General features: G+C 35.1%; 2 protein-coding genes across 3 annotated transcripts in view; one reads left to right on the plus strand and one right to left on the minus strand.

Moving 5' to 3' along the window:
• LOC120776951 (dual specificity protein phosphatase 19) overlaps positions 1-16,456 on the minus strand; it is a 181,590-nt gene that overhangs the window by 136,307 nt on the left and 28,827 nt on the right. The window lies entirely within an intron of this gene.
• The window catches only part of LOC120776947 (breast cancer anti-estrogen resistance protein 1), a 65,809-nt gene that overhangs the window by 23,683 nt on the left and 25,670 nt on the right, over positions 1-16,456 (plus strand). Inside the window, exon 2 of the mRNA XM_040108033.1 lies at positions 10,833-10,976. Coding sequence (XP_039963967.1) covers positions 10,833-10,976 — 144 coding nt within the window. The remainder of the gene's footprint in view (positions 1-10,832; positions 10,977-16,456) is intronic.

Consider the following 16,456-nt stretch of genomic DNA (forward strand, 5'->3'; position numbering starts at 1 on the left):
GCACTCATATTTAAATGTTGATAATTATAGAGGGGGCAGTGTCGAGATAATGAAGGAAGCGCTTGAGTAGACAATGTGGCTAAGAACATGGTTAACAAGCTTAACACCCACACATATGCCATGCTAAGCGCTTGTTATGTTTGAAGCTTCAATCTGTTTTCTATATTTCAATCTCGACATTTCACTGCTGTTGTATCCAACATTTTATATTTTTGTATCCACTTATTATTGTATAGTTTTGTATCCACTTTGTTAGCACTTCCGGTGTGTTTTCCAAATATTGTTCCATTGATTAGGATTGATTAGGGTTATGAGTCACTTATCAAAGCACTCAGATATCTCTAACGGCTTATAGATACTTCTATCTATGCGCCGCTATGCAAGCTTATGTAAATATGTTTCTAATTCAAGTAAGCCCTTTGAAGTGTTTCTTATGTTGCACTTCGTGCCACCGCTTTGTTAATGGATTTTGTCTGCGTGTTCACACTCACTCGCTGACCCGTTGGAATGTTTCTTACACCGATTTGTATCTCTACAGAGCATCCATTGATGGATTACTTACATTCCAATTCGATTTTTTTTTTCAACCATCTTTCACCTTTTTTTAGCTTCATTTGATGGAAGTGAAATTTTTCAGATTTGATGTTTGATGATTTCGGATTTTTTTATTGTACTGATCTTATGTTACTGATCGGCTTAAATAGTGTGCATGAGTCATGCGTTTACTGAGCGAAGCTGCGCTTTAAACTCAGATTATTTAAGAGAGCGAGTATTTGTTGAATTCTGTTTCTGAGAATGATTTGGGGTTTTACTACGGTTCATTCATTTTTACGAATGGAATTAACTATATTTTTTGTTTCAGGTTCTCGTTAACCCCATAGCAATGCCGCTGGGTCATATTAACCGAAAGGTTATATATGTACATATGTATATGTTTTTGCTTACACTAATAAATTTTCTGGTCATTATTATAGTTTTAAAATAGAAAAATATTGGACTACAATGACCACAACTTCTTATACAGTCTTTTCTGCTTTAAAATATATATGGTAATTTAATAATTAATAAAAGTCTCGAAACATAATCCTACCTAAAAAGTAGTTCTGACAAGTAGGAACTCTTAAAATTAGTACAAGAACCCTTTCTACTAGGAATATGACAGCATTCGGCTATTTGATTGCCTTTAAATAAAAAAAACAATGATTTATCTAGAAATGTAGGTAGCCTTTAATATTTCGTTATTACAGAACAAAAAAATAAATTTTCAAATATCGGTATATTGTTTTTCAAAATTTCTCCATTAAGATCTATAAGCTTTTGCATGCATTTCAAGCAATAGCCGAAGCCCTTTTGCCACTCTTTGATTGAGTTAACTCCAACACATGCTTTCTGAACTGATCAACAAGCTTCTCAGGTGTCGAAAAATCGTTGATCTATTACTTTATCTTTTACGAAGATTAATAAAAAGAAGACATTAGGTGCCACGTCAAGACTGGATGGATGACTCATCAAATTGATGATTTTAGTGCTCAAAAATGCAATTGTTTCACTCGTTGTATGAGAGAGAGCTCGCATTCTCGTGGTGAAGAGTGATCTGTCTTCGGCGGTTGGTTTTTATGATTTCTTGACAGACAACTGGCAAACAAATGATTGTGTACTACTCGGAATTTACTGTTCTTCATTATCCTAGGTTTATGGTTGCGATATGTCCAGTTGTTCCAAAATAAACAGATAATCATTTGCTTGGCATCGCTTCGTGCTCGAACAACTTTTGTTGGATATCGCGCATTTTGAAACCCCCATACATTCCACTGTTCCTTACTTTCGGGCTCATAGGAGAAATTTACGTTTCATCATGTCTCTATCTCACGATAGGTCATATGTGGCGATATACGTATATTATTTTGCGCACAGCTTCTATAGTTTCCGGAAAAACAACTTACGATCTTCACGAAATTATTCTTGCAGTGATCTACGACTTCGATTGGATTCACCATACTATCGATAAACACTAGTCCTAGATGAAGCTTTATTGCCAAAAATTTAATTAAGTTTATCGATACGCTGGTGCTGAGTTAGTCCATGTCGAAAGTTGCTAAACAGAATCACGCGAAAATGTTCGTGATTTATTTTGGCCATTTTTTGGCCGAAATGAATATATCAAGTTACTGTAAACAACACAAAAAGCGACCGCGACATACGACCAAAACGTTCTGAGCATTTGTAATATCAAAAATATCAAACTTTACGATAAAGTTGAGAGTTGCCAGATTGCAACACTAGGGTAGCCAAATCCCGAAATATAAAAGGCAATCTACGTAAAATTAAGCGAAAATATTTCATCACTTAGCAGAATGTGGTTTGGAAAAAATTAGGCACATCTACATATGTCCATAACTTTTTTCTACACAATTTTTATTCAGAAATATTTGCTCTGTTATTTCAATTCGATTAAAATAATGATTAGTATTTATTCAAAACTTCTCTTAAAATACTCAAGAGCAAAATTGTTTGTTAAAGTTCAAATATTCCAGATTTGAGAGAACTAGAGCACTCAAGAGGACCTCAAAGTTGACATCATGGAAATATCTATTTAGAAAATATCGATTAATTCATTTTTTTTAATTTAACTATATTTTTTCTATACATTTCTAGTACAGAGGCCCTGACTTTATTTCTTTAAAATATATCAAGATCTTAAGACTTTTTTGATTTGTTAATTTGCCGGATTTTGAGAGATTGAAACGTTTCAGGGAACTCTGCCTAGATTCCCTTCAGCCAAGTTTTTGGAAACATTAATAAAATCTTAAAAACGGTTTAAGTAAAAATGGTGTGTGATTCACTCCAATATATGGTAACATATTGGGGAGGCTAAAATTTTTGAAATTAAAATTATTCGAAAAATTATACAATTTAACCTAGTCCTAAAAATTTATGCAGTTCGCAATATTTCCTGCGTCAAAGTTTACAAAACAGAGCAATGAACGTTTTTTAATAAATATAAATTTTCCCTATGTATAGGATTTAGAATAACTTCAAAAACCAATAATGATAGATATAAATTTTTTGGAGAATTATAAAACTGTTAACTCACCCTAATGCCTGCACACCGTTTATTTATCATTCCAAGATTTTTTTTGACGTTTCGCGGTATTTTTTACACAATATTTACCTCGAAAATGTGTCGCAATTCTCAAAAGCAAAATGTCACTCACTTTGTTAGTATAAAATTTTACAAAGATGATTTATATCACTTTGTACTTTATCTGTTTAAACAAGCTAACTAAATGACTTGTGAACTTGAACCAGCACAATGTCGTTCGTATGGCATTTTAGATTAAGAAAAACATAAATTTTTTAGGTTTTCGTCTAAAGATCACGTAGCAACGAGTCGTTGTACTCATTTTAAGTCTATATGCACATATGTTTGTATGTAAATAAGCTCATAATTGTGTTTGGGTTAATGTTCGAGACTGAGAACAAATATTTGCATACGTTTTTTGAAACAAAATGTAGTTGTTTGAGACGCATATGTTGCATTCGGGTGGTTCGAGATATTTATGAAAATAAATATAGGTGCTATATATTTTCTCAGAGGTTGCTTTAGAAGAACCTAGTACTTTTCTTATTAGTAACTCGAGATCCTTCAATACCTCAGTTCAACTTAAAGTACATAAAAACGCTGCTATTGAATTCTAGACAAAGAAGCTTGTAGTGTTGATAATTTTCGCACTTTTTCACTTTTTGCAACAGGTGTGTTCAAAGTGCCCTCGTCTATTATTACCAACAACAATCGAAATTAATCATCAATTGCGCGCTTGTTAATTATATTGTCGAATATCGCAAGCGACACCTCGAAACGTGCCCAGACTTCTTTCTATGCAAATTTGAAAACAGTTTGCGATTTCTTTGTGTGCTGCTCGTCGTTAATAGTCGCACGAACAATGTGCAAAATTTTCAAAGTGTTCGAATGACGGTATTGACTGTCTGTCTGACAGTTTGTTCGTTTATTTTATCACGTAGAAATGTAGACGCTGCATTATTTTGCAGTCAAACGGATATAAATGGAAGAAAATAGTTTGCTATTTTCATGTTCATGACTTTTGGTTAATTTTAAACTTAACAGGAGTAATTGTTGGAATATTTTTTCCGAAGAAAATTTCGAAGCGCGTTGGTGTAAAATTTATGGTTCTCCTTTGGATTTTATCGTTTTTTCCCTGACAGATAATGTGAAATGGTTCTCCTCCTTCAACTGGACAATTTTTGATCAGAAATTTTCATTATTTCGGCACGTTGTTTGTAATGAAATGATTCAAAGTTAGAATTGTACTTAACTAAGGTTTCCAAAACAGGTATAATACACTCAATATATTAAAAAAAAGTCAGTTTTTTAATTTGAAGTGAATGACTACTTCATCCGACGAGTCAAATATAATAAAACCACCAGTAACGCAAAGCAAAAATGATGACTTTAATATAAGATTGATGCAATCTCTTTGAATACGCTTCCTAAGTATCTTCCTCATTACCTTTGCAAACAAAAAGTTGCAGTAGCCGCGGCAAAAGCCAAAGGACATTAAATCCTCAGCAGCTGCAAGTTCATTAGCTGAATGCCATTCATGATTTAAGCAGCTTCCTGATCAAAAGGCCAGCGAGAGCACTTGCTTTCGTACTCTTTTCCTTGCAAGAGCGAAAAAACAAGTATGCAACAACTTTGCACCGGCTTTGTAACACCTCAATCAACAAGTTATGACAATATTTAAATAACACAAAGTGCCAACACTTTAGTCCAACGTGATTCATCATATTTCGCCTTTTGCCGTTCAACAGTGGAGACTGCTCCCCGCACATATCCCCACTTTGGCCGCCAGCTTGAGACAGTCAACTGCGCTGTGGCGCAATTTGGTAAGCTGATACTTTTAGAGCTCAAGCTGGGTAATGGGGTTTTTTCTCGGCTTCTTGCGTTCGCTCAGTCAGCATATTCTGTAAAAGTGTTCATTAAGCGTTAACTTGCGTTTTACTTTTATGTACGCAGGTAATATGAAGTCATTTCGAATATTCACTTTTTGTGCTTTCCCACCTTTTCATTAACCCCACTTTTTTTGTGAGCGTTTTTAACGAGTGTTGAGCTTTTGCTGATTTCTTCTTTCTTCGTGCTGTTGGTTAATAACCTTTCGACAGAAAGTTTTGCACTCGATAGTTTTTATTTCTCACTTAATATTTTATGATTAAGTTTTTGCTTCAGTTTTCACAATTTTTTTCTTCACGTACTCTTTGACCATCAAAATATGAATATGAAATAAATGAAGCTTTACTTGACGAACGCGCAAGTAGTCGGTAGCGTTAATGAAGCAGTAACGGTTATTGTTGTTAGAACATAATTTTTGTTTACTGTTGCAGTTATCTTTATTATTTATTTTTGAGTGCTCAAATAACTGCGCGATCATGGTAGAGGTTTTGAGACATTTGAGCGAAAAACATGATTTGCTTGAAAAAAGATTTGCATGAACTTAAAGTGTTGCTAATTTTTCGATTTTTCATCAAGAACAATGAGTAAACCGATTTTTTATTACCATATACATATGTTGTAAAAATATATTTTAAAAGTAAAGTGTTTAAAGTTTTCAAAGTGATTATTTGCTGCTCAATGCCAAATGTAAATAATTTTAAATTGCCAGAAAAACATATTATGTTGACCCAAATTTACACCAAATGAAAAACAATTTTCTTGGATTTGCGAATTGCAGTAAGCTTCTTTAACTAATTCTATCAGAGACCATGAAACATTAGTGAATATTAATGCGAATTTTTGCTTATTTACGGTTTTGTGTAACAAATTAGAAACGATTGCTGTAAAAGCAGTGTTGAATGTTAAGAAAAGGCAAAATCAAAATTGAAAACAGTATACTTTTGAATGAAAAAATAAAAATTTTTGTAATTATTTCATATATTTTAAAAGTATATGCTTCCTTCACATTATTGGAAAATTGTACATACAATTTTGAAAATTAGCCAGATTTGGAATCCAACTATACAGTATGCCAATAAAATAGTACTGATATGCAAAATGCAAAATATTTGTTGCCTACATTTGGGCGTTAAAGCAAAATGGAAAGAGGCCATTCACTTTATTTGGATCCCAAATCTAATTTTCAAAATTGTACCATTTTTGTCGAAACCAGTAACCTTCAAGTTTGTTTTAAGGCATTTGGGGAAAAGCGAAATGTGCTAACAGCTATCGACTGTTCGTTTTCTTTTAGATAATATAACCCGAAAAATGCTTTGACGCAAGCTCTGTTCCAAATAGTCGCATTTATGGATCCAACGATTTCTTGTACATCAAATATGGCAATATTGCTTATTAATGTTGCCAGTTAGCGTGAAAGCATTATTTTAAGGTAAAAAGTCACTAGAAAAACAATATAGCGAAGTATTTGTTGCCTACATTTCGGCGTTAAAATATAAAGGAAAGCTTAAATATAATTTTAAAAGATATAAAGTGAAAATCTTCAAAGAAAATATCAATACCTACTATGAAAATATATTAAACGATCCGAAAGTTATAAAAAAATTCGGTAGAATGCCCTCAAAATACAGTAGGTAAGGATTTACCGATTATTCACAAAAACAAAATATCTTCAAAATTATTCTTGTTATACCATTTTTTATAATTTTTTGTCTATAAAGTGATATAAATAAAACTAAATGAATATTAACATCGAGTGGATAGTCATCACTCTAAAGGAGGCAGTACTCCACAGGAGTATTTCTACCGCTACCTTAATGTCAGTCATTTCCGTTGGGAAGTTTGAATCTTTTTAGCCACCGTTTCCGGGACATAATGACGTTATTAGTACCTATTAGAAATGTAGTAGACATGGCAAGATAATTATATGTTTTTACAATGAACAATACTCGTAATTAACCTGCTATGAAAGACTATGTTGCCTACATTTAGGGTGATAGTGTTCGAATGCTCTCAAGTTTTTTTATAATAAATTTTTGAAATTTCTCAATTAAGGAAAAGACAAAATTTGTGGTAAAATCCGAGATAAATTTTGCATTTTCCTTAAATAAAAAGCTTCAAAAAATTATTTTAAAAAATAGACAGCTTTTTCATTAATAGCCAAGGATATTTAGGCATAATTTTTCTGAAAAAATAAATTTTTAGAACAACGAGACAGTGATAGTAGCGCTTAAACACATTTTTACAGATAAGCTTAACTGCGAACATAAAAATCTAAATAGCACCAAATTATTATCTGCTCAAAACTGTGCAAAATATATATTTTCTTTACAATTTTTAAAATGAATAATATTTTTAAATGCTCTTAGGTAGAATCTGAGTTTTCTAAAAAGGTTTTTGTGAAAAATTAAGACAAGTTAAAAAATATAAATATTTTAAGTAAAAATGTTTATTTTTTAACATGTGCCTCCACTTTGCTGCAAAAAACTGTATTCACAAATGTGTAAATTTATAACTTGTAGCAAATTCTAAGAAAATTATGGTTTAACAAGTCTTAAAAAATATGCATTTAAACGCTAAAACCAATATGGGCATTTACATACATATGTAAATATGTATGCATTTCCCGCCAACTAACGAGTGCAAAATAAACAAATTACAAACTACAAATAACTTTACACCACAAATGATGCATGAGATGTCGAATTTTCAGCCGAAACACTATTTACAATTTCGCCACAAAGCAAATACGTGGCGAGCGCGTACAAAAGCCTTTGCGCAAGCGCAACAAGCAATTAAAAGGGCTGTCATATACCACCCAAACGCCACATAGCCGAACGCACAAAACGGTTCAACCGTTCGACATATTGATATATTGACATTTTCAATTAGCATTGGTGCTATGCATACGCACTTATGTGGCCTGGGACACGCATTTCGAGAGTCACTCTCACGCCACACTTCACAAAGCCAAATTAAGTTCAGACTTAGACAAATTAGACGCAGGCTTTTAGTGTAAGACAAAGGCGATTTTCCGCCTATTGAAATTTACATTGGAAAAAATAGAAATTTATTTACTTTTGTTACGAAAGTGTGTGTGGTGTCATGCCCGCGCTGAGGCGCATTCATGGTCTTAAGTGGTTTTCCTGCAGTCAACTCTTGACACTTGGCATGCAAGTGCGGTTTGGTTTCGAATTTTTTTTGGATTTTTTTTATCACTCAAAACAATGCAAATGGTGCGAGTTTTATTTCGAATACAAATCATATAAAAGGCTATAAAAATAGAAAAATAAATAGTTTAAAAATAATAAAGAAACGAATGAAAAGAAAAACAAGTTTCTCTAAGAAAACGTGCAGTCATAAAATCAAGAAGAAACGAATGACAGGCTTCTAGTGTCTAAATACGAATGTATATGTACGTCAGCAGTCACAGGGCAAGCCCCAAAAGGTGGAGCGGTGCTTTATTGGGTTCGGAGAAAATTCACATAGCACACACATACACACCTATTAACACAGATCTGTTAGAAGTATTATACAAACACACCTTAACTTCAGAAAGACAAGGTTCACACAAAGAGAAAATAAAAATTTAAACCAATATCTAACTGTGCTTCTATAAAAATTCGTAAAGGCTTAGACGTAAACAGGAAATGCCAAGGAGAGCATTGAGTAAGCCACAACCGCAATTCATTCAATTTATTCATTCATTCATATTCTGCAGCATTTGACGACACACTACTTCGGCGCTAACTCCACATTCAGCCTGTGCGGTACATACGCACATACAAGTGTACTGAGTACATACACTGTGTGGCGTTAGTGCCAGGCTTAATGAAAGCCGCGCTTGCCTTTATTATAATCCATTATCGTGCGCTCAACATTTTTATCTGCTCAGATTTTAAGCAAACTTGTTTGGATTCTTGGAATTTCTACCTTTTAATTAAGTCGCAAAAACCGCTGAGTGCACACAATTTTATTGCGAAAAGGTGGAGCAGATGAAGAAGGGAGGCAGAGAAATACATATGTAGGTTGTATTATGCAAAAAAAAAACAACGAAGACAAAATTGTCAAAATGCAAAATCTAATTTTGTATGCTGACATCGTGAAGGTCAGTTAGTCGACATCAGTTTCGATAAGGACAAGACTTAAGAACATGCATGGATATATAGATATGTTGAAGATTTATGAAAGAATTTTGAAACCAAAATGTCATACACAGTCTCAAAACATCATAAACATTAAATAAAAGAAATATCTGGATCACTAACACTTCGTATCTGAGCCCTTTCGTACCACATATAGCTAGACATGAAGTGAATGATGCTAAACTTCAGATATGGTGAGCATGTGCACAGTCTTTTGGAGTACGAGTATTTCGTAAAGAGATATACAGAAAAGTAATAGAACTGAGTCGATTTAAAAAAAAATTTTGAACCAAAGTTTTAAATAAGCATTGAAGGCCTCACGAAAGGCATAGTTTTGAAAGCCGGGATGCATGTTGCTTGGATCCCCGCTGTCGTCTCAAAATGCTTGCCTTTCATCGGCCTTTTAAGGCACGGAAACAAAAAAAAGTTCTGGGAGCCACATCTGGGCTGCAAGGCGGTTGCGGAAGCGTTGGGATGCCGGCCTTGGTTAGGTAGCTGTTCACAAGAATGCCGGTTTGAGACATGGCGCTGTCGTGGTGCAACTTCCAATCGGCTACGATGTCTTGTCGGACCAATTGACCCTTCGTTTGAGTATCTTGAGGACTTCCACGTAAAACTTGGCGTTGACGGTTTGTCCAGGAGGAACAAATTCATGGTGAACGATACCTTTGATGTCAAAAAAGACAATGAGCATAGTTTTCACTTTGGATTTGCTCATTCTTCCGGTGTTCATCAGCGACCTCTTCTCGGGCCTCCAAAAGGGCCTGGTGGCAACGAAACACGCCACTTCTTGCTAAAGCAACTTCTGGGAAAGCCTGCTTGATCATATCAACAATTCACACAGAATTTAATCCCGTGACTCTGCTCTAACGAATGATACATTTTCGGCTTGCACCACTCATAGAAACACGTCGCGCGAAAATGTTTGTTCTGACTCTTCAGATGCTGGGAGACAGCCGCTCGTTCATTAGCTTGAAACGCCCTTTACCGAATCCCGTCGGGCGCTTACGCTCCAGTCGCGGCGGAAGAAAATCAGTTGTGTTACTTTCTGGACAAACCCTGTATGACACATATGTAAGCTTCACGAAAGTGAAACAACTTGAGAACCTTTAAACTGATAATATCCTTCGTACTAACGATCGATTGTTCGAGATTATACGGACTTCATTATCAATCACTTATTTATTACCAGTTTTCGAGGTCTCTTCTTTTGAAGAGCAAAGCCTGATCAGCTATTTTTTACTAAGCACTGAGTTTTTAAGACCCGTTTTCTCAATTTTTGGTAAGAGTCTTTGTTAAGGTAACCATCACTTAACTGATAGATGACTGCTAACCAGACATTGAGAAAAAAATGTTCTTTACCGAAAGAAATAGTCTTGGTTAAGTTAACCATAACTTAACTGACAGATGGCTACTAACCAGACATTGACAGAAAACGGCTCTAATGAAAGTTACAACCATAGTATCTTAAATACGTAAATTTGACGGTTCATTAAACTTAATCTAAAACTCAACATTTAACATGAACGTTCGATTATACAACTATTAATCCAGTAACATCTAAGGAATAAAGATTCCAAATAGTAAAGTTTCACTCTCACAAACACTAGTGGCACTTTTCTCAGTTAGCAAAAACATAAAATATAGTTTTAAGACTACCCATATTTAACCCTGAATCTCATAAATCATCTAACTCTTCAAATTCTTCTTTTATTTTGCAGAAACTTTATGCGAAAGCGATCTATGACAACATTGCCGACTCGCCCGATGAGTTGGCCTTCAAGAAAGGCGATGTCCTCACCGTCATAGAACAGGACACAGACGGCCTCAAAGGTTGGTGGCTCTGCTGTTTGCGTGGACGCGAGGTAAGCATTTGCCATTTTCGGCGCAACAAACTTAAACGACAAGTTAACAGCATTGTCAGATTTTTATCAGCAAACCATTTGTAATGCCTAAATTGGCTGCGGCCGAAGGCAGAAGTAGAACAATAAAAGCAAACACACAAAATATATTAAGACAGACTGGTAAGTGCAAGTGGCAGCAACTATTTTCGTGCGTAAGAGCGCAAAGCGTTTACTGTAAAGGAGTGAATGACTGCAGGACGCACTGTCTGATTGGCTGAGTGACAGCTTTGTTATTAATAAAATATGCAAAATTACTTAATCTATGCATCAGCAACGCATCCGCTCAGGCGCTCAACCGCTCAGCTCTGCTGTTCTACAGCCGTCCGTTTTCGACTAACAGCACTATTAGCAACATAGCCGCAAGGGTGTTGCTGTTGTTTTTGACTCGGCACTTTAATTTCACAGCATTTTAGATTTGCTGCTATTTTTAGTGCAGGAATAATTACAAAGTGGCTGCGGTGGCAGCAACAGCCGCAGGAGTGCGAAGTGGCAACAATTGCACAGGCAGACGGTTGGAGAGACAGTCAACTTGTTGCAAGTGTTTTAGCGTTGCTGTGTATGTGGTGGGGCCCTACGGGGCGCTTGCTTGTCACGCAGTGGAATTTAGTTTTTAATTGCACGCAAATTGCAGAACATTTCAAAAGTTTTTTTGTGGGATTCTACATAATGTTTGACATTCAATTTGCAGTTATTGTTGTTGCTGCTGTAGTTGAACGCATGTTCTGCCTAGAGGCATGCAAGTACTTTAGAATAAAGTTGAAGGGGTTAGTGTGGTGTTAATTTTCTGACAAGCACTTTGAGATATGTTCCACCTAGGAACTACGGGAAAATATATATATATATATACTTTAAGATATGCGAGTTTAGGGGAATGTATGGGTATTTGTATATATGTATTTATATGCTTAATAACAGTAAAAATATAATCACAAAATCCTCAAGCCGGAAATACATTTTATATCGCTTAATATCCCATTTTCCTTTAATCTAAGTAGAATTTGAGGGCTTGCTACTTGAGTGCCACAAAAAAATATATTTTGAGAAACTACTCAGCTAAGTCCACATATATCCTTATATTCTGGAATATAAACGTCTCCTACCTAGTTATTTTAAATTTAAGGTTAGGTTAACTTAACTTAAATCTGTTTGATTGAAGGTTATTGTAGTTCACAAAAATATGAAAAGTGCTTCAACCTTAATGTTCAATGAATACACATGAATTGACATTAAATGAATCTGATTAATCTAGTTAGATTTGTGTAGCAGGAAATTGGCTTCAGAAATCACCATTATCTCGCCTTCGAGATTAGGCGAATTTGAATATGCCACCTCGAACAGGTTCATCTGATTTAAATCCCAACAGAAAATCATCGATGATATATAAATATGTGATAATTACAATAATTATGACTTCGTAACCGGAACTGAAACTGGTCTGGATCTTGTCAAAAACAGTCACCGCAGCAGCATCACCTAACACAACTCGGTCAATGTTTTAAGTAAGTTGCCCCACTCCTTACTTAATTAAAGTTGCCCCACTCCTTATTTAATTGATGTTACCTCCGCTTTGATTTACACTTGAGTGTATAGATAGCCTAGAACTTATTTTAAAAAGATTGTGAGTGAAAACTCTAACTCCTATCATTTGATTTTGCGAAAAAGCTCATTTAATAATACTAAAAACCTTCAGTTCTCCAATTCCCTAAGAACCTTTGTTAGTCCATACGGTTCGTAAGATAGTAATCTCTAAAGAAGATGACCAAAAAGTGTGAAACATATTTCTCGAGCAAACCGTTTCAAGCGAATCGTGTTAAACAATTACCTAGGCCAAGGCTAGTCTAGTAGTTCCTATGGAATCATAGACGCTGAGCCCGATAATCCCAAAAATGCTCTCTGTCTTGTCTGTAAGTAACAAAATACCGCCAAGTAACGGTTAGAGCTTCGCTGGGAGTAAAGAAAAAGGAATCGATTTTTATGTATTTCATCGTATAGACATTTTTTATTCTGACACTTTGTGTTACAAGTGGAGAATACTGCGCTAATATCCGGAATTAATTATTACAACATGATCTCTACGGGGGACGATAACTCATACTATCTGAAGTAAAATAAAAACAGGTATCTTAGGCCACATAAGGCTTGCTTGTAATGTATAAATGAAATGTGAATTTTTTACGGAAAAATTTATCAATTTATCTTTTAGAAACTAATTGGTAACAACTTTTTTTCATTTTCTCTCAATTAAATAATTTTTTAGGACTATAAGTGTAGTGTAGTGTAAAATTTCGTTTAAAAATCGTAGAGTAAATCAGAGTCAAAAAAAAAAGAAAAATAGGAAAATGTATTTAAGGGATCACTAACCATCGTTGTTTATATTTTTTATAAGCCTCTGTTAGTATGACCTTCAGTGCCTTCCAGTGAATTTTGATTTGTTTGGTTTCGGCTAATTTTTGGAGTCACATTCGATAGATTGCACACCTTCAAAGTTACTACTATGAGCAAGAAATAGAAAGACTTTATCATAATTTTAAAATTCTTAATTTATTCTTCAAAATCTATGTCGTGCCTCTCAAAATAATCCCCTTTGGCCACAATACACTTATGCCGACGTTTTTTCCAATTCTCGAAACAGTTGTTAAAGTCAACTACAGAAATAGCTTTCAATGCGCGTAGCGGTTTCCCCTGAGCGGGCGTTTGAGTTTGGTGAATAGCCAGAAGTCATACGAAGCTAAATCAGGCGAATACGGTGGTTGTGGCACGATAATAATAAAGAGGATTATAGTTTTGTTCACATAACGGTTGTTTGTAAGTCCTAAAACTAAAAGAGTCAGTTATAGGGCTATATATGCTAAAGTGATTAGGGTGACGAGTAGAGTTGAAAGCCGGATGTCTGTCTGTCCGTCCGTCCGCCCGTGCAAGCTGTAACTTGAGTAAATATTGAGATCTCATGATGAAACTTGGTACACGTGTTTCTTGGCTCCATAAAAAGGTTAAGTTCGGCCCACTGCCACGCCCACCAAATGGCGAAAACCGAAATCCTATAAAGTGTCATAACTCAGCAGTAAATAAAGATATTAAAGTGAAATTTCTCACAAAGGATCGCATTAGGGAGGGGCATATTTGGACGTCATTTTCTTGGAAAAGTGGGCGTGGCCCCGCCCCCTACTAAGTTTTTTGTACATATCTCGGAAACTACTAAAGCTATGTCAACCAAACTCTATAGAGTCGTTTCCTTCAGGCATTTCCATATACAGTTCAAAAATGGAAAAAATCAGATAATAACCACGCTCACCTCCCATACAAAGGTTATATTGAAAATCAATAAAAGTGCGTTAACCGACTAACAAAAAACGTCAGGAACACTAAATTTTACGGAAGAAATGGCAGAAGGTAGCTGCACCCAGGCTTTTTTAAAAATTGAAAATGGGCGTGGCACCGCCCTCTTGTGGACCAAACACCATATTTCAGAAACTACTCCACCGATTTCAATGAAATTCGGTATATAATATTTTCTTAACACCCTGATGACGTGTACGAAATATGGGTGAAATCGGTTCACAACCAATCTGGGTCAAATTTGATCACAACGTACAATTCATATCTATGAATATTTACATATCCATTCCATTTTGACGAATAAACTTTAAGTTAATTTGTTTATTTTTTTTAATACTTTGATTTCCCAGACTGAGTATAAAGTCCTCATTAAAAACCGAAATAAGTTCTCACTAATGCAATTAAATACATATGTACATAAATCCATAGCTACATTTGTATTTATCTGTCAATGCACTATCTCGCAGTAGCGTGCAACCTTGAGAGTCTATTGCAAAAATTCGAAAATAATCGATTCACTGCCAAAAATCGTACTAAATGGATATTTATGGCTGGCAGTGTCAAACTGACAGACAAAACGTTAATTTATTTTAATTTAATACACTGGGGCATTGATTTCGGTGCGTCACGTTGTTAGAGTACGGGAGTGTGTGTGTTTGCTAACAATTTAATTAAGCGCCGTTTAAATGCGCCACATGCCACAAAGCGAGTTGAAAGCACACAAACACAAACATATTTACATCAACTGCAGCAACGTGCAACTGCAGCCACAAAGCTTGCGGCGCCAAGCGACTCAGCCGGCGGCTTAGCGTCAAAGCAGCGCAGAAACCACTTGTCAGCGGCGAAATAATCAGCGTTAATGTTTCGCGTGAATGATTGGCCGGCAAAACAGTTTGTCAAGCGCGATGCAAAGGCAATAAAAAATTAAAACAACAACCAAAAATTAAAAAAAAATAAACAACAATACTTTCATTGCTGTACTACAACAAACATGCTGGCGGCAATAAAAATTGGAAAAGTTTAATTAAAAAGGCAACACCACTCTCTAATAGAAACAATTAACCCAAAAGTCAATTACAATAGCAACAACAGCAGCAACTGCAGTAACGGCATTAGTATGTATGCTGCTACCTAGAAACAAAAGCGCCGGCGAAACATTATTGCTGCTTGATTGCTTGGCGCGAGCGTTGGCAACAATGTGGTGGCGTGTCGCACATACATGTTGGCGTGTCTGCGGCTATATGGTTGTTGTTGTTGTTGCTTTTGGCTTTTATTGACAACATGTGTTGTGCGCTTACTTGTTGACAGCTCGGTGGGTTGGCTTGTTGTTCGGTTGTCGCGAATTTGGAGCAATCAACAACATTCGTCGCAACACTGCCGCAACTGAAACCACAACAACAACAGAAATACACACATAAATGCAGCATAAATTTGCACAAATAATATTTGCAATGTTGCCACGCATTTAAAGAAAAAAATAAAAAAAAATTAATTTTCGAAAAATCGAAAGCTGCCCTGTAGGAAAAAAATTATGGCAATGAAATATATATTAGAAATATCAAAAACTGACTTGTAGGAAAAAAGTAAGGAGTCTGAAATAAACATTTTCAAAATGAAAACTTTCCTGTAAAACAAACGAAAGGAGTTGGATTATATATTGTGTAAATCGAAAACTGCCCTGTAGGAAACAAAATAAAATAGTTGAAATAAATTTTGGGAAAATCGAAAGTTGCCTGTAAAGTAGGAAAAAAGTAAAGAGTTGAAATATTTTTTTGGAAATTTTAGGAAAAATTGAAAGCCAATGAAATAAATATTGGAAAAATCAAGAGCTGACCTGTAGGAAAAAAGTATGGACTCTGACATACATTTTTTCAAAACCAAAAGCTTCCCTGTAGGAAAATGGACCATGAAATAAATTTTCGGAAAATCGAAAACTGCCCTGTAGGAAAAAATATATAGTAATGTAATAAATATTAGAAAACTCAAAAGCTGACCTGTAGGAAAAAGGTATGGACTCTGACATACATTTTTTCAAAACCAAAAGCTTCCCTGCAGGAAAATGGACCATGAAATAAATTTTTGGAAAATCGAAAACTGCGCTGTAG

Source organism: Bactrocera tryoni, chromosome 5 (assembly GCF_016617805.1).
Source record: "Bactrocera tryoni isolate S06 chromosome 5, CSIRO_BtryS06_freeze2, whole genome shotgun sequence".
Taxonomy (NCBI): domain Eukaryota; kingdom Metazoa; phylum Arthropoda; class Insecta; order Diptera; family Tephritidae; genus Bactrocera; species Bactrocera tryoni.